Source organism: Nasonia vitripennis, chromosome 2 (genome assembly GCF_009193385.2).
Source record: "Nasonia vitripennis strain AsymCx chromosome 2, Nvit_psr_1.1, whole genome shotgun sequence".
In the NCBI taxonomy this organism is placed as follows: Eukaryota; Metazoa; Arthropoda; class Insecta; order Hymenoptera; family Pteromalidae; genus Nasonia; species Nasonia vitripennis.
In genome coordinates, this window is record NC_045758.1 from 30,165,127 (window position 1) to 30,178,388 (window position 13,262).

Sequence of the window (13,262 nt, forward strand, 5' to 3'; positions counted from 1 at the left end):
GATTTGCCAATATGGACTCGTTGATAAATAAAATATTTCATTTATTTAACGGTTACATCGACGTGAACAAATGTTTACATTTGTATACTCCCTTCGCTAATAACTATCTTGGGGTCATTCTATTAAAATAAGGTAAAGTCAGAGATATGCAGAAATACTTTTATAAAAACTGATGATAACGCCTTATTCGCTAATCTGCATAATTATTACATCACATATTATGTTCTAGAATAAACGAACTAATATCAGTAAATCTACAGTATTTATTAAGAATATGCCAAATTTTGCGCTGCTATATAAAGTTCATTAAATCGACAGTTAAAAAAATGTTTCCACAATATTAGCATTTCTAACTAGTGTGTAGATATATGACTTTTACTTGTTGGAACTGGCGAAAAGCATAAATATATGCATACGTAAAAAGTAGTGTCAAAAAAGTTGTAAATTTTCTACAATATTATCGCACGATTGGCACAACTGCAGGCGCTGTTAAGTACACACAGTTTTTAATATCTACAGTCAGCAAGATTCGTATGCATAAATTTCAATAAAAAATTTACGATTCTTATCAAAGACGAGTAGCTTCATCATCGATGACAGTAAGTAGCCGAGATAATCAAATTAATCAAAGATTTATTTAAAAAGCACTTCAATCATTCAGACATATGTGTCCATATTTTGAATGATCATTCATAAATTTATACATTTGTCACATTTGAATATCCTTTGTAATAAGGCACAGCATATATTTAATACAATAGATATAAAAACTAGTACTATCCCATAAAAAATAATTTTGATACAATTGGCTTCGCGTGTTACTTCGCACGATTGTCTTTGCAAATGTTATTTTCGACAAGAGTTGAAAATTCGAAAAAGTTGGCACTTGAATTTGTTCGTTCGAGTAAGCTTACGTGTTTTCTTTTCATAATATTCTACGTAAATAATAGCTACTTTTAAAATAAATAAAAAAAATCTGAATAAAAATACAGCCTTATCTAAGATTAGAGACATGCATCGGCGATTTTCACATGGTATACTAATAAATACACGTAACGCGACGATAAATACTTGATTATTCATCTTTGAAATGTTTCTATCGTTGCACGATAAAAAAACAAGAGAGAATCAAACGAAAGGAGAGGATACAAAATTTTTGGAATAAATGAAAAAGAAGAGCAATGATTTCTCGAAACAGCGCGCGTAAATATGAGAAGATTCGAAAATAAACGAGACACACTTATACGCCGTACGGACCTCTGAACAAGCAAGGTCGCGAAGTATATAATCACATGAAATTAAAAAAAATCTTAACGTTGTACAGTAATATATAAATAACGCTCTATCATCTCGCAATCTTAAAACGAAAGGTGTGTAAAAGAGAAGTACACGAGTCGTCGGCCGCTTTTTCCTTGTGAAATTATCAGCAGGCATGACTCAAAGTGATATAATGGCATCGCGGCTTAAATGCTGCAGTTGGCATCTCTAGACTGCGTTACGAGCTGTGTTCGCCCAGACTCCCAGGACGAAGCTCTCGATCTCGCACTCGTTGTTGCCTCGGACGATCCTGAAGTAGCCGTCCTCGCCCCAGTCTCGTCCCCAGGAGTTGGCCACACGCTGTGGGAATGAATAAATTTATCAACATTTTCAATTTATTGTAATCTTTGAGTACATCGAGATTATTAGGTTTGAGTTTATGCTTACCCAGAACTTGATGGGTTTGCCGTTGTAAGGCGAAGGCTCTTCGCCCCATCCGACAATCCTCACAGAATGATAGCCGCTCTGGCGAGTGTCGAAGGGTCTCGAGTGGACGTAGATTCCAGACTCGTAGTGGAAGAAGTCGCGGTGCACACGCATCGTAGCTGTGAAAATCATGTCGTTAAAAATAGAGAACATACTCTCGAGTGACGTGGGATCAAAGAAATTGGTTCGAACTTCTTACCTTGCACGGGTCCAGAGGTGAGGATCTCCTGCATGATGTCGGTCTCGTTGCCAAGTCGGTAGGCAGGTCCGACTTTGTACATTTCGTTTCGCAAATTGTACGAGTTTCGTCTTTGGCAGCCGGCGTCGGAGAGCTTACCTCTGCGGGGTATTCTGCACTTGTCCGACCTTCCGCTGAGCCAAGGGTAGCAGTCCTCGTCGACGACTCTGAAAACGTTGGCGATCGCAAAGATTAGTTCTAGAATTCAAATGTCTTATGTCTAGAATTCAAATGTTGATTCGTCGCTCACCCAAACTTGCGCATGAAGAGCCAGGCTCTGTCGAGGTATCCACCCTTACAGCCTCGCTGTCCTCTGTTGTTGCAGGAGATCAGATGCTGACCACTGAGCTGAACCTTCTCGATACCCTTGCTCATGATGGCGAACCTGTCGGAGGCGACGTCGACGGTCGAGATAGCCCAGGAGGCTCCGCACCAGCCCTGATCCTGAACGGGTGTGATGTCGTTTCCCCACTGGATTCTCGAGTCGAATTCGCGCGGAAGGTCATTCGGGTTGTAGTGTCGGGTGACCGGTAGCATTTGTCGTGTCTGGAATTTCGTATGATCCATTGTTGTTTGTTCTGTTTTGGAATTTGGAAAATATCTGTCGAGTGAAGTATCATTACCGATTGAGATGGGTTGATGGTTCCAAGCCTGAGCTTCAATCCATCGTCGAATGTCCTGCCCCAGAACTTGGAGTAGTTCCTGGCGATCCATCCAGGACTCTCGAGATAGTTGATCTCGTTGATGATCTCTTGGTCCATCAGGCAAACATTAGTCTCGCAGAGAAGCTCGCCTTCGCCGTCTGGAGCGATGCACTTGCTATTGAACCAAGCACCACATTATCATCTGTACAATTTATCGTATATTTATATAACGATCAATCAAACGATTACTCACCACTCGTTACAGTTTTTCTTGACGGTCTTGTTAGCGTCGTATCTCCTTCCATTATCGTAGCACCCTAAAAGCAATCGTTGATTCAGTACATCAAAAACCATCGACTGATACCTCAAGATGAAGATGCTCACATCCTAAATTGATGTCGCCAGGTCTATCGTCACCGGAACCCTTGCAGTAAGAGAAGAAATCGGGACAGCAATCAGCATCGTCGTCGGTGCGATTGTTGCAGAAGTCGTCGCAGTAGCACAATGTGCCCAGAATCGGCACGCTGCAGTTGTCCATGCGACCAGGACAGCAGTTGAGCTCATTGTAACGAGTGGCACAGTAGGGTCCTGTTAGGCCCGTGTAGTCGGGGCGAGCTTGGCAGTACAAGATCGCGAAGGCAGCTAGGCAGACCAACGGCCCGCATATCCTTGTCGTGTCTAATCTTAACCTGGACAAGAGAAAAGGCGGTGAGATTTTTTAGGTCGATTTTACGATGATACATGACGTTATATTTTAAGGGTACTGTCGTAACTCTTTTTATTGCGCAATTGAATTTAACGTCGCTGTACACGAATTTCATGTCTATATTATGCGAAAATTATTAAAATTTTATTTTTAAACTTAACCGTAAACGCAATAAGTACCGTATAACCGCACGCGTGCGAGCAAAGCTGCAAAACAAAAAGTGCCAAAGTTAATTAACTTGTTAAAAGCGCTTACGCAAAGCGCGGATTTTCGCGGCACGTTATAATTTTTTTTTTTTTTCGTTATTTATTGCACAATAAATCACGGAAAATTGCATTCCTGTTACGTCGTAAAATCCAAGGATTCATAAAAATGTGACGAACGATTCGAATACATCCTTTCTCAAATCGGCAATGACTATTTGACTTTCATCACGGCTGATGGTTTGCAACAAAGACGATCAAACGCGATCTCGTGCATCCATCCATATACGCGATTCGAAATTCAAGAAAAAATTAAGTCACAACGTCGTTAATCGAGTAATCGTCGCATAGCATTATCATACCAATCGGAATCAATTAAATCATCAGTCCAGCCAGTGAGGAACGCAAACTGTGTTACAAAAAAATTTCAATTCATGAATAGTCATGAGGCAATCATAGGCTCGAATACAAAGTTTATAGCAGTTATTAAAAGTCTCCCCCCCCCCTCCCCCGTCATCTATAGAGTGACCTCTTATTAATCAGCGCATCAACGGAAATAAACGAGGCATCAGTGTGTCACGCAGCTGATTGATGAGATTCTCTCGCCATACGTATACCCGTATACCTACTTACAAGGAGGGACGCTTGTTACGAAACTGCCAAAAAACCATAAGAAACTCGCAGTGTTTACAAACACAACCGGCTGCTCTAGCAGCCGATAATTAGAGACACTTTGTCGTACGATTAATAGCATCTAACGTCGCGTGCCAAAAAGTGCGTCCGTCGCGTTGACAGGCCATTTGGCAAGACGACACAGACGAGACGTCGTCTTCTCGGAAGCCCAACACGCTGGAGGTATTCGCTCACGCAGTAGGCTTGAAATACACGGCCCGTTGAGATGCTAATCGGCGCTTTTTAATTGCAACGATGCGCGGCTTATGGCATGAATTATACGCGGAACAGGCCTTTGGCGCTTTTCCAGCATAGTGTTGTGCGGAGATGATTTATTTTATAGGGGTTACGTTATGCTACATTGTTTTGACGGGCCCGTCTTGTTTTGAAGATTTGAGAAAATAACAACATTGGGACGGTCTCATCGTTATTTATAGACGTGAAGTGCCCTTCCTACATGTGACGTATCTTTCCTTCAATGAATCGCGGTAAAAACACTCGATCAGTCGAGTTTCCTCAGTGTACTGTTACGTACTCTTGTATACAAACAGCATCGAAATTTAGAGTTGACGTCAGATACTTTGTCGACAGACAGTACATGATGAAGAGCCCAATTTTCATGCAAAACATTTTAACGAGCACATCCCAAAAGTTCTCAACCAAGTGACTGCAGCGTTATTTGGCGAACAAAAAAAAAACTGACTACACAGCCGTTTCATTATCCACCCATAATCGTTTCGCTCAAAAGTGTCTAGACAGCGGCACTTAAAATCCCGACAACATATTTGCGCGCGATACATCTCATGCATCTATTAACGCATACACGAGAATATTGAGCAACATCCATCTGTACACCCGCATCGTATAGACAGGCGATCACCTTTCGCCGCGCGATTCAATCAGATCTATCCCTGGTATACTCTCGAAGCCATCTAGCACTCGAGAGTCTTCGGATGTATAATTCGATGCATCCGGAGCGCCGCTGGCGGAATGATTTACACCCGCCGCAAAGTGATGAGGAGAATTAACGATCCGACTGGCGCCTCTCTATGCAGTCGACAGCTCGCCGCAATTAGGCCAGACGAGCCATTGAAAAAGCTTTATTTCTCCCCCCCCCCCCCCCTCGACGCGGCTTATTTATTCGGAAGCGTACGTGTGTGTGTATTTTTCGCGTGTGTCTTTTTTACGACTCGAGAGAGTAGATGGCACGTGCGCGACGACACATGTGCATCATGTTGTGTGCTGACGGTGTAGATTTTCGAGACGCGAGGAGGTGTATATAGTGTGGAAGATTCTTCGAAGCCGTTTGTGCGAGCGCGATACGGATCTGGGCAGCGCATTGTTTTTGGATGCACTTGACACAGATGACAGGTGCGCGGGTGGGATATCCGATGATGGGCTGTTTTATATTTGGGTTATATACGAGTGCGAGAGAATATGATACGCGGCCAGATGGCTTTTTGGAATGAAAATTGAAACGTTGTTATTTATTTATTTAAAAAAAAAACAATCAAAATTTGTACTATTATGCAAAAAGCTTTCTGTAGAAGGAAGCAGAAAGAAAAAAAAAATTATACGCCAGTTCAGCTCTTATGCGATCGGCACGCGAGTAAAAGATACCTAATACACAGACGGGATTCCCCAACTGAAATTCCAGCTGCTATAACAGTTTACAGTCGCAGGAATGCCTCAAGCGCGGGGTGGACGCACTGGATTTTCTTTTTACGTAACGATTCGAGATCAAGACGAAATTCAACTGCCATCGTGTCGACGCACGTATGTATAGTCCAAGTTAACCAATTAGCTCCGCGGCTGCGCCGCATGCGCGTATACAGCTCTCTATGACGTTCTTGACCCACTTGTTGCAGATATTAAGAACAGCGGTTATAATGCGCGGCTAAGTTACGGCCGATAGTCACGGGTATCATGCGTATGCATTACGCACCGAAATCCTTTTTTCCTTTTCCCTCGCTCTTTCCCTCGAAAGTAGTCGCTGCGGATAACATAATACAGAGACGCGTAGTCTCATTTGAATAATTGAATAGCTTGTAAAGCAAAGATGCCTATCGAAGAGACAAACGACTGCAAACAAGGCGGCAGAAATAGAATCAACCCTGTGCACATTTTATTCGATCAGATATATTCCATCCGATCCGCAGCGTCTGCTATACGTACATAATACCATAAATCACAGCGGCAGCTGTAGCAGCACTTAATGAATTAGCAATGGCTCTGCAGAGCGCAAGGCCTAAAATCAACGTATAAAGGCCGTAACATATGCATGATATTTTCATACCGATCGCCGGAATTTCAAGCTCTGCGCAGCGCATTGTAGTGGGCGTAAGTAATGACTTCAGCCGATGAATCAGAGAGACACACGCGGATGACGTTTATATTCGCGCGCGACTCCCGATATACACGTCTATAAATAAAAAGCTAAGGTGCGGACTCGTGCGATAGCTCGAGATAGGGTGCATTCGATGACGCAGATATTATACGCGTATCATCGACGTCTCTTAATTAATCGCCGGAGACGTTATATGGACGTCTAATCGAATTTGTCGACGATTATGATGATGAGGCTTAATGGATTCAACGGATTTTGTAACAGGCGCCGGCTCTTCTAATCCCGTGTGTAAACAGCATCACGATGTGGGACACGCGTCTGATTCCGGATTCCGTGTGTTATTAGAGGACGATAACGATCGGGCGGAAAGTTACGCTCGATTAATACCCATAGCGATACCAATATATGTTAATTCGTCGAACGGCGCAGGCATTAGATCCTAAAAAAACACAGTAGCCGCAACCGATTTTTTGCACGACGCGTTATTGAAGATGCTTCCTGGCGTGTTTACACACGCGACGAGCCTTAACGATCGCTTGGTCGATGAGCGAGCGAGGAAAAATAAACGAATTTGGTTAATGCGAGGCCGAGGACACACGAGGACGTGTATAGTCCAGAAACGAGATTGAGATTATTCAACGCAGAGCCACACACACACACAAAAGCATGATATTCCGTCAACGGATTGCTATGCCACTTTATCAAATCAAGGCGAGTCTTCGCGATAGATACGGGAGCGAATTCCTCCGCTGAATGTGTATACACAAGCGCAGGTATGCGTGTGTTTGTCCCTGATACACACGCCTCGCGAGTTCATTGCTCATTGCGCCGCGCGCACTAACTGGGCTTTTTATCGCGTTGACGAAAAGTGCAGAGAATAAAAAAAAAAGCGAGGAGGAAGAAAAGCTGCGGGAATTTTATTGCGTAGTGTGTGTGCGTTGACTGACGATAAATCAGCAGTCATTGAGGCATCAGCTCCGACTCTGGATGGATGGCTCGGCTTTGTAACTAATAATGAAAAGTATTAGATATTCAGATGCGCGTATGGATATTAATACGCGCGGCCTTATGCCGCTAAGAGAGACGGAGATCGTCCTAGAGCTTCCCCGTTGTGATTGTTCGTTAGTTTGTTTGGTTTTCATTAGCGTTTATGCATACATACGCGCTGATTTCACTGTAGCGCTAGGCAATTAAAGAAATTAGTGTTTATTTTCGCTAAACGAGTATACCGATCGAAATTACAACGGAGTTTCAACGATAAGCCGATCGCAGTAATATTTCAAAACGAAATTAAATTTCAGCGAACCGATCAATCGTTAAAACTCCATCGAACCTTTTCTCCCTCCTCATTGTTGTACGTACACACACACACACAGCTCGAAGAGAGAATAAGAGCATAACGATCGCGATACCGATCGCGGCCGGCTACGTAAATAATAATCCGCCTGCAGCGACGTCGAGACCCCCGCGCGCGTTATATGTGAAGTAATCGGCAAAGTCGGAAGAGATCGGTAACCGAACGCGCCGTTCTCCACTTTGTTATGCTAATACGCGCGCACTCGAGAGAACCTCCGAATATTGCAGGATACGGGTATCGTATAAACACTCGGGATCGGTTACGCTCACGAAAAAAAAAATGTATACTTTGTTTAAATACACTCTTGAGCGCGTGGGTCGGGTCTTCGGTCTCGCCTAATAGTTTCGCGCTGCTGCACTGACGACAGCGCGGAATTTGTTTTATAGACCTGACGTATACGATCGTCTAAGCGCCGGAAGAATCGGCGATAAAAACTCGCGCTGCACGTGATTCATTACCGCGGATTTCCATGATTGAGCTGAGAAAGGCTTGCGAATACGCATACTCTCAAGTCTATTTTAACGCTCGGCGAACCGGCAAAAATTCGGCATTCAAGATAAGAGCCCGTAATCGATCGCAATGCATCGAGATACGCCGATCGTTGAGAATATATTTTTTTCGAATTCGAAACCAGCGCTTATCACGACGCCGTGTGTGCTGCGCGCGGATGACTCAGCGTCGAAAAAATAAAAATGATGCCTCTACGAAATTTCGCTCCAGGATGCGCGTATACTCATTACCATTCGAAAGATAGGAGAAGCCGTAGAAACTAGGCTAACCCGCAGATCCGTGCACGCGAGTATAATCGGAGAAAGAGATCGATCCACAAAGGAACAACTGCATCGCAGCCTCTCCTGTTTTTTGCCCCAGTTATGCGTACATATCGGTATGCGCGACGGCCGCGAATTTTGCATGTCCAGTCTAAATACTTTTACGCCTAATAATAGCGACGCGCCTGGCGCCCTGGATTCACCCGCGCAAGGCTTTTCGGGCAATGTGCGCGTCCATTGGCAACATCAGCAGCGGCGCTCATAATACGCGTTGAATTACGCGAGTAATCTTTTTTCGCGATATACTCGGCATTCCTCTTTCGGAGAGAAATATTTATTTAGCCGATCGAATTTTCGAAAATTACCATGCTAAAGCCTCTTAGACCGATTTTTTCGAACTTTCCAATAGAGTACTGTAAGGCGAGGGTTAAAAATTCATTGAGACGTTCGTTCCCCCCACCGGAAAACAAATTTTTACAACATGCACACACGAGCGACTCGTTGACAAGACGCTGACACGGCGAGGCAGCGGCGCGAATGTTATATAGGTATAAAGAAACGGGAGGAAAAAGTGCAGTGCCGCACGCAGCTCTGCATTCGAACGATGAAACGCTTGTGCTCCTGTGTTATACGCGTATGCACACGCGGATATCGAGAGCGTAATCTTTGACGCCTGTTACATTCAGCGGAGAGCGTGAAATAGGTGAGCGCGTAAACGCGCGGCTTTGTGAGCGCGCGAAGCTATGTTAATTAATTACACATCGCGCAGCTCTCGACTCGAAGTGAAAAAAGCTTCGATATTTTCAGTTCGCTTCGCTGGCTTGCGTAAGACGTGCGTGTGCGTGCTTTTTACTTTAACTAGATTGATATGTAATAAACCGCTTAGGGGCTCGAATAAATCGCAGCTCTCGTGTGCACGAAAATGGCGTGAATGACAGTAACGAGTTAACAAGCGCGGGAGAGTTTGCGCTGGAATATCTCTAAAAACTAAATTAGACATTATATAGACACACCGGTAGAGCAAGTGTGCGGCTTTGGCGAGTCGCCCAGAAAAACTTTCATTCATTCGATCTCCATTATTTCCTCGATGCAACGCTCACTGCGACCATTTTTATCGAGTCGGCCTACATTTCCCGGCGCGAAGGCACACGTTCGGAAAACAAACAACTCTCTCGGCTGAACCTTAGAACATCATCTAGTTTTTTCAAGAATAAAAGTATACCTACACCAGCACTTCCGATCATTCCAACGGCCAAGTGTTGCGAAGGTTCAGCAGCTCGGATTTTGGCATAAGCCGACGGCGCGCGTTATGTCACCTGCGCGCAATTGCGTCGAGAGGCCTAGATATTGCCTGTGTTCCCTTTCATTACACCTTCGACCTGCCGCCGCTATTATTATCGCGCCGACGTCGAGGAAATTTTTCAATTTTCTTCGGAACGAAAAAAAAAGAGGTACGACCTTTCCTACGTATATAACAAACCCCCCCACAAGTGCTAAATCGATGTGTACACAGCGCGATAACAGCAAAGGTTAATTCCGCTCTCTCGTGATGCAATTTCACGGCGATCGGTATATGTACGCAGCTACTGTGCAACGATTCTATATACCCTTTGACGAATCGTCTCTGCTATGCGTCGGCTATTGCGTCACTTACGTCAAATTTTAGTATTCGCGTCAGTCCGAACGCGGCTTTCTCCGGGATTCAAGGTGTTCGCATTTTTTTAGGCGAGAAAAAAAATCGGTTTTACGATGCGAGAGCTGCCGCGCGGCTATTATTACTGAGAGGCTTCGAAGACGCACTCAATTCGTATGCGAATCGGTAAACAGTCGCGGGAGCGAAAAAAAGAACACGAGGAAACAATAACAACAACAAAAACAGCGACACTGTTATAAAGATTCTTCGAGAGAGAGAGAGAGAGAGAGAGAGAGAGAGAGAGAGAGAGAGAGAGGATGACGTCTTTCGCGAAATAGCGCATTAACGATGCGTATACCGATTTCTTCTTGAAATAACGGTAGCGAAGGAATTTTCTGCTATGCCACGCGCGGTTTTTTTTGTTTTTAGCTCGCGGGTAAAAGCGCAGTCCTATTACTCGCTCTTCGCGCTATTATTGTTTAGTAATGGCCCGTAATCGTTGCGGCCGGCTATTATGCCGAGTTATGGGCCTGGTGTGCAGTGCACTGCGCGCTTTGATCTATCGATCTGCATATCCGCTATTTCGACCGGTGCATCTCTCTGTATGCATATAGATGAACAGACAAAGAGATAGAGAGAGAGAGAGAGAGAGAGAGAGAGAGAGAGAGAGAGAGAGAGAGAGAGAGAGAGTCTTGGCCGATAAATCGCTCGGTATACATAAATCAAGGTAAACACACGAATTGCGAAAAGCCACTTCTTATTCTTCTTCTCGTATAATATAACAACGACGCTTTATCTGCTGTCTCTCTCTCTCTCTCTCTCTCTCTCTCCAGGGTATGCAATTTTCCGCGCGAGATAAGCGCCGTTATTGTTTCATTACACCTGATGAGAGTATTCAGTTTTTGTTCCTCTCAATAACGATAAAAAAAATAAATAAAAATAATAATTCAAGGATAACACTCACATCGTAGGCAGGATCCAGCGTAGCGATCCTTCCAAGCCTGTTCCTCGGAGAATCCAACGAGTCGAAGAGCGAATTCGAAAAAACCGAAAATGAAAAAGAAGAAGAAGAAGAAGAAGAAGCAGCGAAACAATAAACCACGAGAGCCTCGCGTCAGCAGAGCAGAGCAGCGGCGCAGTGCTTGCAACTCGAAAGCGCGAGCCTCACTGACCCCCGGTAGGTAGGTGAGTAAACGCGAACCCTCGTATATCGCGCGCGCAGTACAATTCGGTTCGCGCACCAGAAACACTCTCACACACACACATACACAGCCAGAGACAGAGAGACGGCGGATGACACACGACGACGAGGCATCAGCAGCTCCTTCTGTTCTACGCGCGCTGAGCATCGTCGTGCGCGCTGAGCTGTACTCCCCACCGAGATCGCACTCGCTGTATACTCCCGCTCCGGAATTTTCGGAGCGCTTTAGAAGTGTTGTAGAGGTATGCTTGCGCGTCTGTACTACTATGTATAGGTGATGATGATCTGCGTTTGATGACGAGCTGCGGTGCATTCGCGCGAGCGGTTCTGTTTACTTTTCATTTTGGGGACGTGGTGATGAGATGCCGTTTCGCGGTATTTCGGGGAGATACGTTGCTGCACCAGGTGGTTGAACGAGATTTCACTAATCATATAGGACGGTTTCATTAGGTGCGATTGAATTGAAAATTTTCGTTAAAATTTTCAAAATCGACGTGCATCAAAATTTAAGAAACTAATGCACGGCTCCTATATATCAATATAGAAGTGAGTATAGAGACGTACCGAGACGGTCACGATCCGTCTCACCGAGCACAGCCGTATCTTCTTACATGCATATGCGAGATATGACCCGCGCGGCGCTGATGTGTCTTCTTTCATTTTACCGTCTGTCTGTACACAGTCGATTCGCGAGTTATTCACCTCTTGCATTATATAGTTCTTTTCCCAGCTGTCGCGAATCGGTCTGTAAACCTCTACAGCAAATATAACGAGCGAAAAGTTAATTCGCACGTGAGGATCGCGCTAAAATGCGGTTTCGGGGCTTTCGAACAAATGGAAAAAATTTCGGGGCTCGTTCCGGGATTTGAACCCGGGACCTCTCGCACCCTAAGCGAGAATCATACCCCTAGATCAACGAGCCTCGCGAGGATTCTATTTTTTAGTAAGCATGTAACAAACGGGACATGTAAAAAAAACCCTTATTTTGTAAGATTTCGGACAAACATTTTTTTTCGTTTTAATTGATCGCTTGTTTGGTATTAAAGTTGAAATTGGCTGCTCTTCGTTCGTTAGAATGGTTGATTTGCTGTAAATAAAGCATTTATTTATTTATTTTTGTTTATTAGATATAACATTAAACGATATTGCATATTAGCTGTTCTGTTTTATCGATTAATTCTTATAAATACAAAAGTGTAGATGTGCATTAGATAAAAAAAAATAATAATAATATAAAGGATCACGACAAACAATCTTCAAATCTGCGACTTTCACGCCGATAAATCACTGTTCGACAAAAAACAATCTCATTTAATTTCGAGCAGTATAATTGCGCATTACTCATGACGAGTTTTATCTTATCGATTTCTTCAAAATTATGACAGACCTTTACGTAACTCTGCGCCAACGGCGCCGTGGCTTAGTTGGTTAAAGCGCCTGTCTAGTAAACAGGAGATCGGGGGTTCGAATCCCCCCGGGGCCTAGTGATAAGGTTTGAGTGCTTGGCATCACCTTAAACTATATTTTTGCTTTTTTTATTGCACCTTTAGCCATTTGTGCAATATCTCATGCAAAATTAATCAAATTTATAATGAAAAATTAATTTTTTTTTAATTTTTAAAGGAACATTTTTATTTCAAACGCTCTATGCTCAATAAAATCGCGCGGAAATTTGTTAATTGAACGTTTTCCGATCGATGCACAATTCCAGAGAAATTTCAATACTCTTTTAAGTTTATTAACTCGAC

General features: G+C 43.8%; 1 protein-coding gene and 2 non-coding genes across 3 annotated transcripts; 1 reads left to right on the plus strand and 2 right to left on the minus strand.

Annotated features, from left to right (window-relative positions):
* Positions 1 to 24: 24 nt before the first annotated feature.
* LOC100121922 (uncharacterized peptidase C1-like protein F26E4.3) lies at positions 25 to 11,706 on the minus strand. Its single transcript, XM_031924461.2, has 8 exons — positions 11,278 to 11,706; positions 3,010 to 3,314; positions 2,879 to 2,942; positions 2,605 to 2,800; positions 2,232 to 2,527; positions 1,943 to 2,148; positions 1,705 to 1,862; positions 25 to 1,617 (listed from the first exon to the last, which is right to left on the minus strand). Coding segments are annotated over exons 1-8 (1,359 nt in total). The 5' UTR covers positions 11,280 to 11,706; the 3' UTR covers positions 25 to 1,485.
* Positions 11,707 to 12,363: 657 nt separating this feature from the next.
* TRNAP-AGG lies at positions 12,364 to 12,436 on the minus strand. The gene has a single exon. It is a non-coding gene; the product is annotated as a tRNA-Pro (tRNA).
* Positions 12,437 to 12,923: 487 nt separating this feature from the next.
* Positions 12,924 to 12,997, plus strand: TRNAT-AGU. Its single transcript has one exon. It is a non-coding gene; the product is annotated as a tRNA-Thr (tRNA).
* The last annotated feature ends 265 nt before the right edge of the window (positions 12,998 to 13,262 follow it).

Bases quoted from the DNA above. Each gene is read 5' to 3' on its own strand.
- LOC100121922 (XM_031924461.2), bottom strand. The intron at 2,528-2,604 runs GTAATGATACTT...ACGAAATTCCAG, and splicing joins CCATCAACCCATCTCAATCG to ACACGACAAATGCTACCGGT. The intron at 2,149-2,231 runs GTGAGCGACGAA...CAACGTTTTCAG, and splicing joins CTCTTCATGCGCAAGTTTGG to AGTCGTCGACGAGGACTGCT.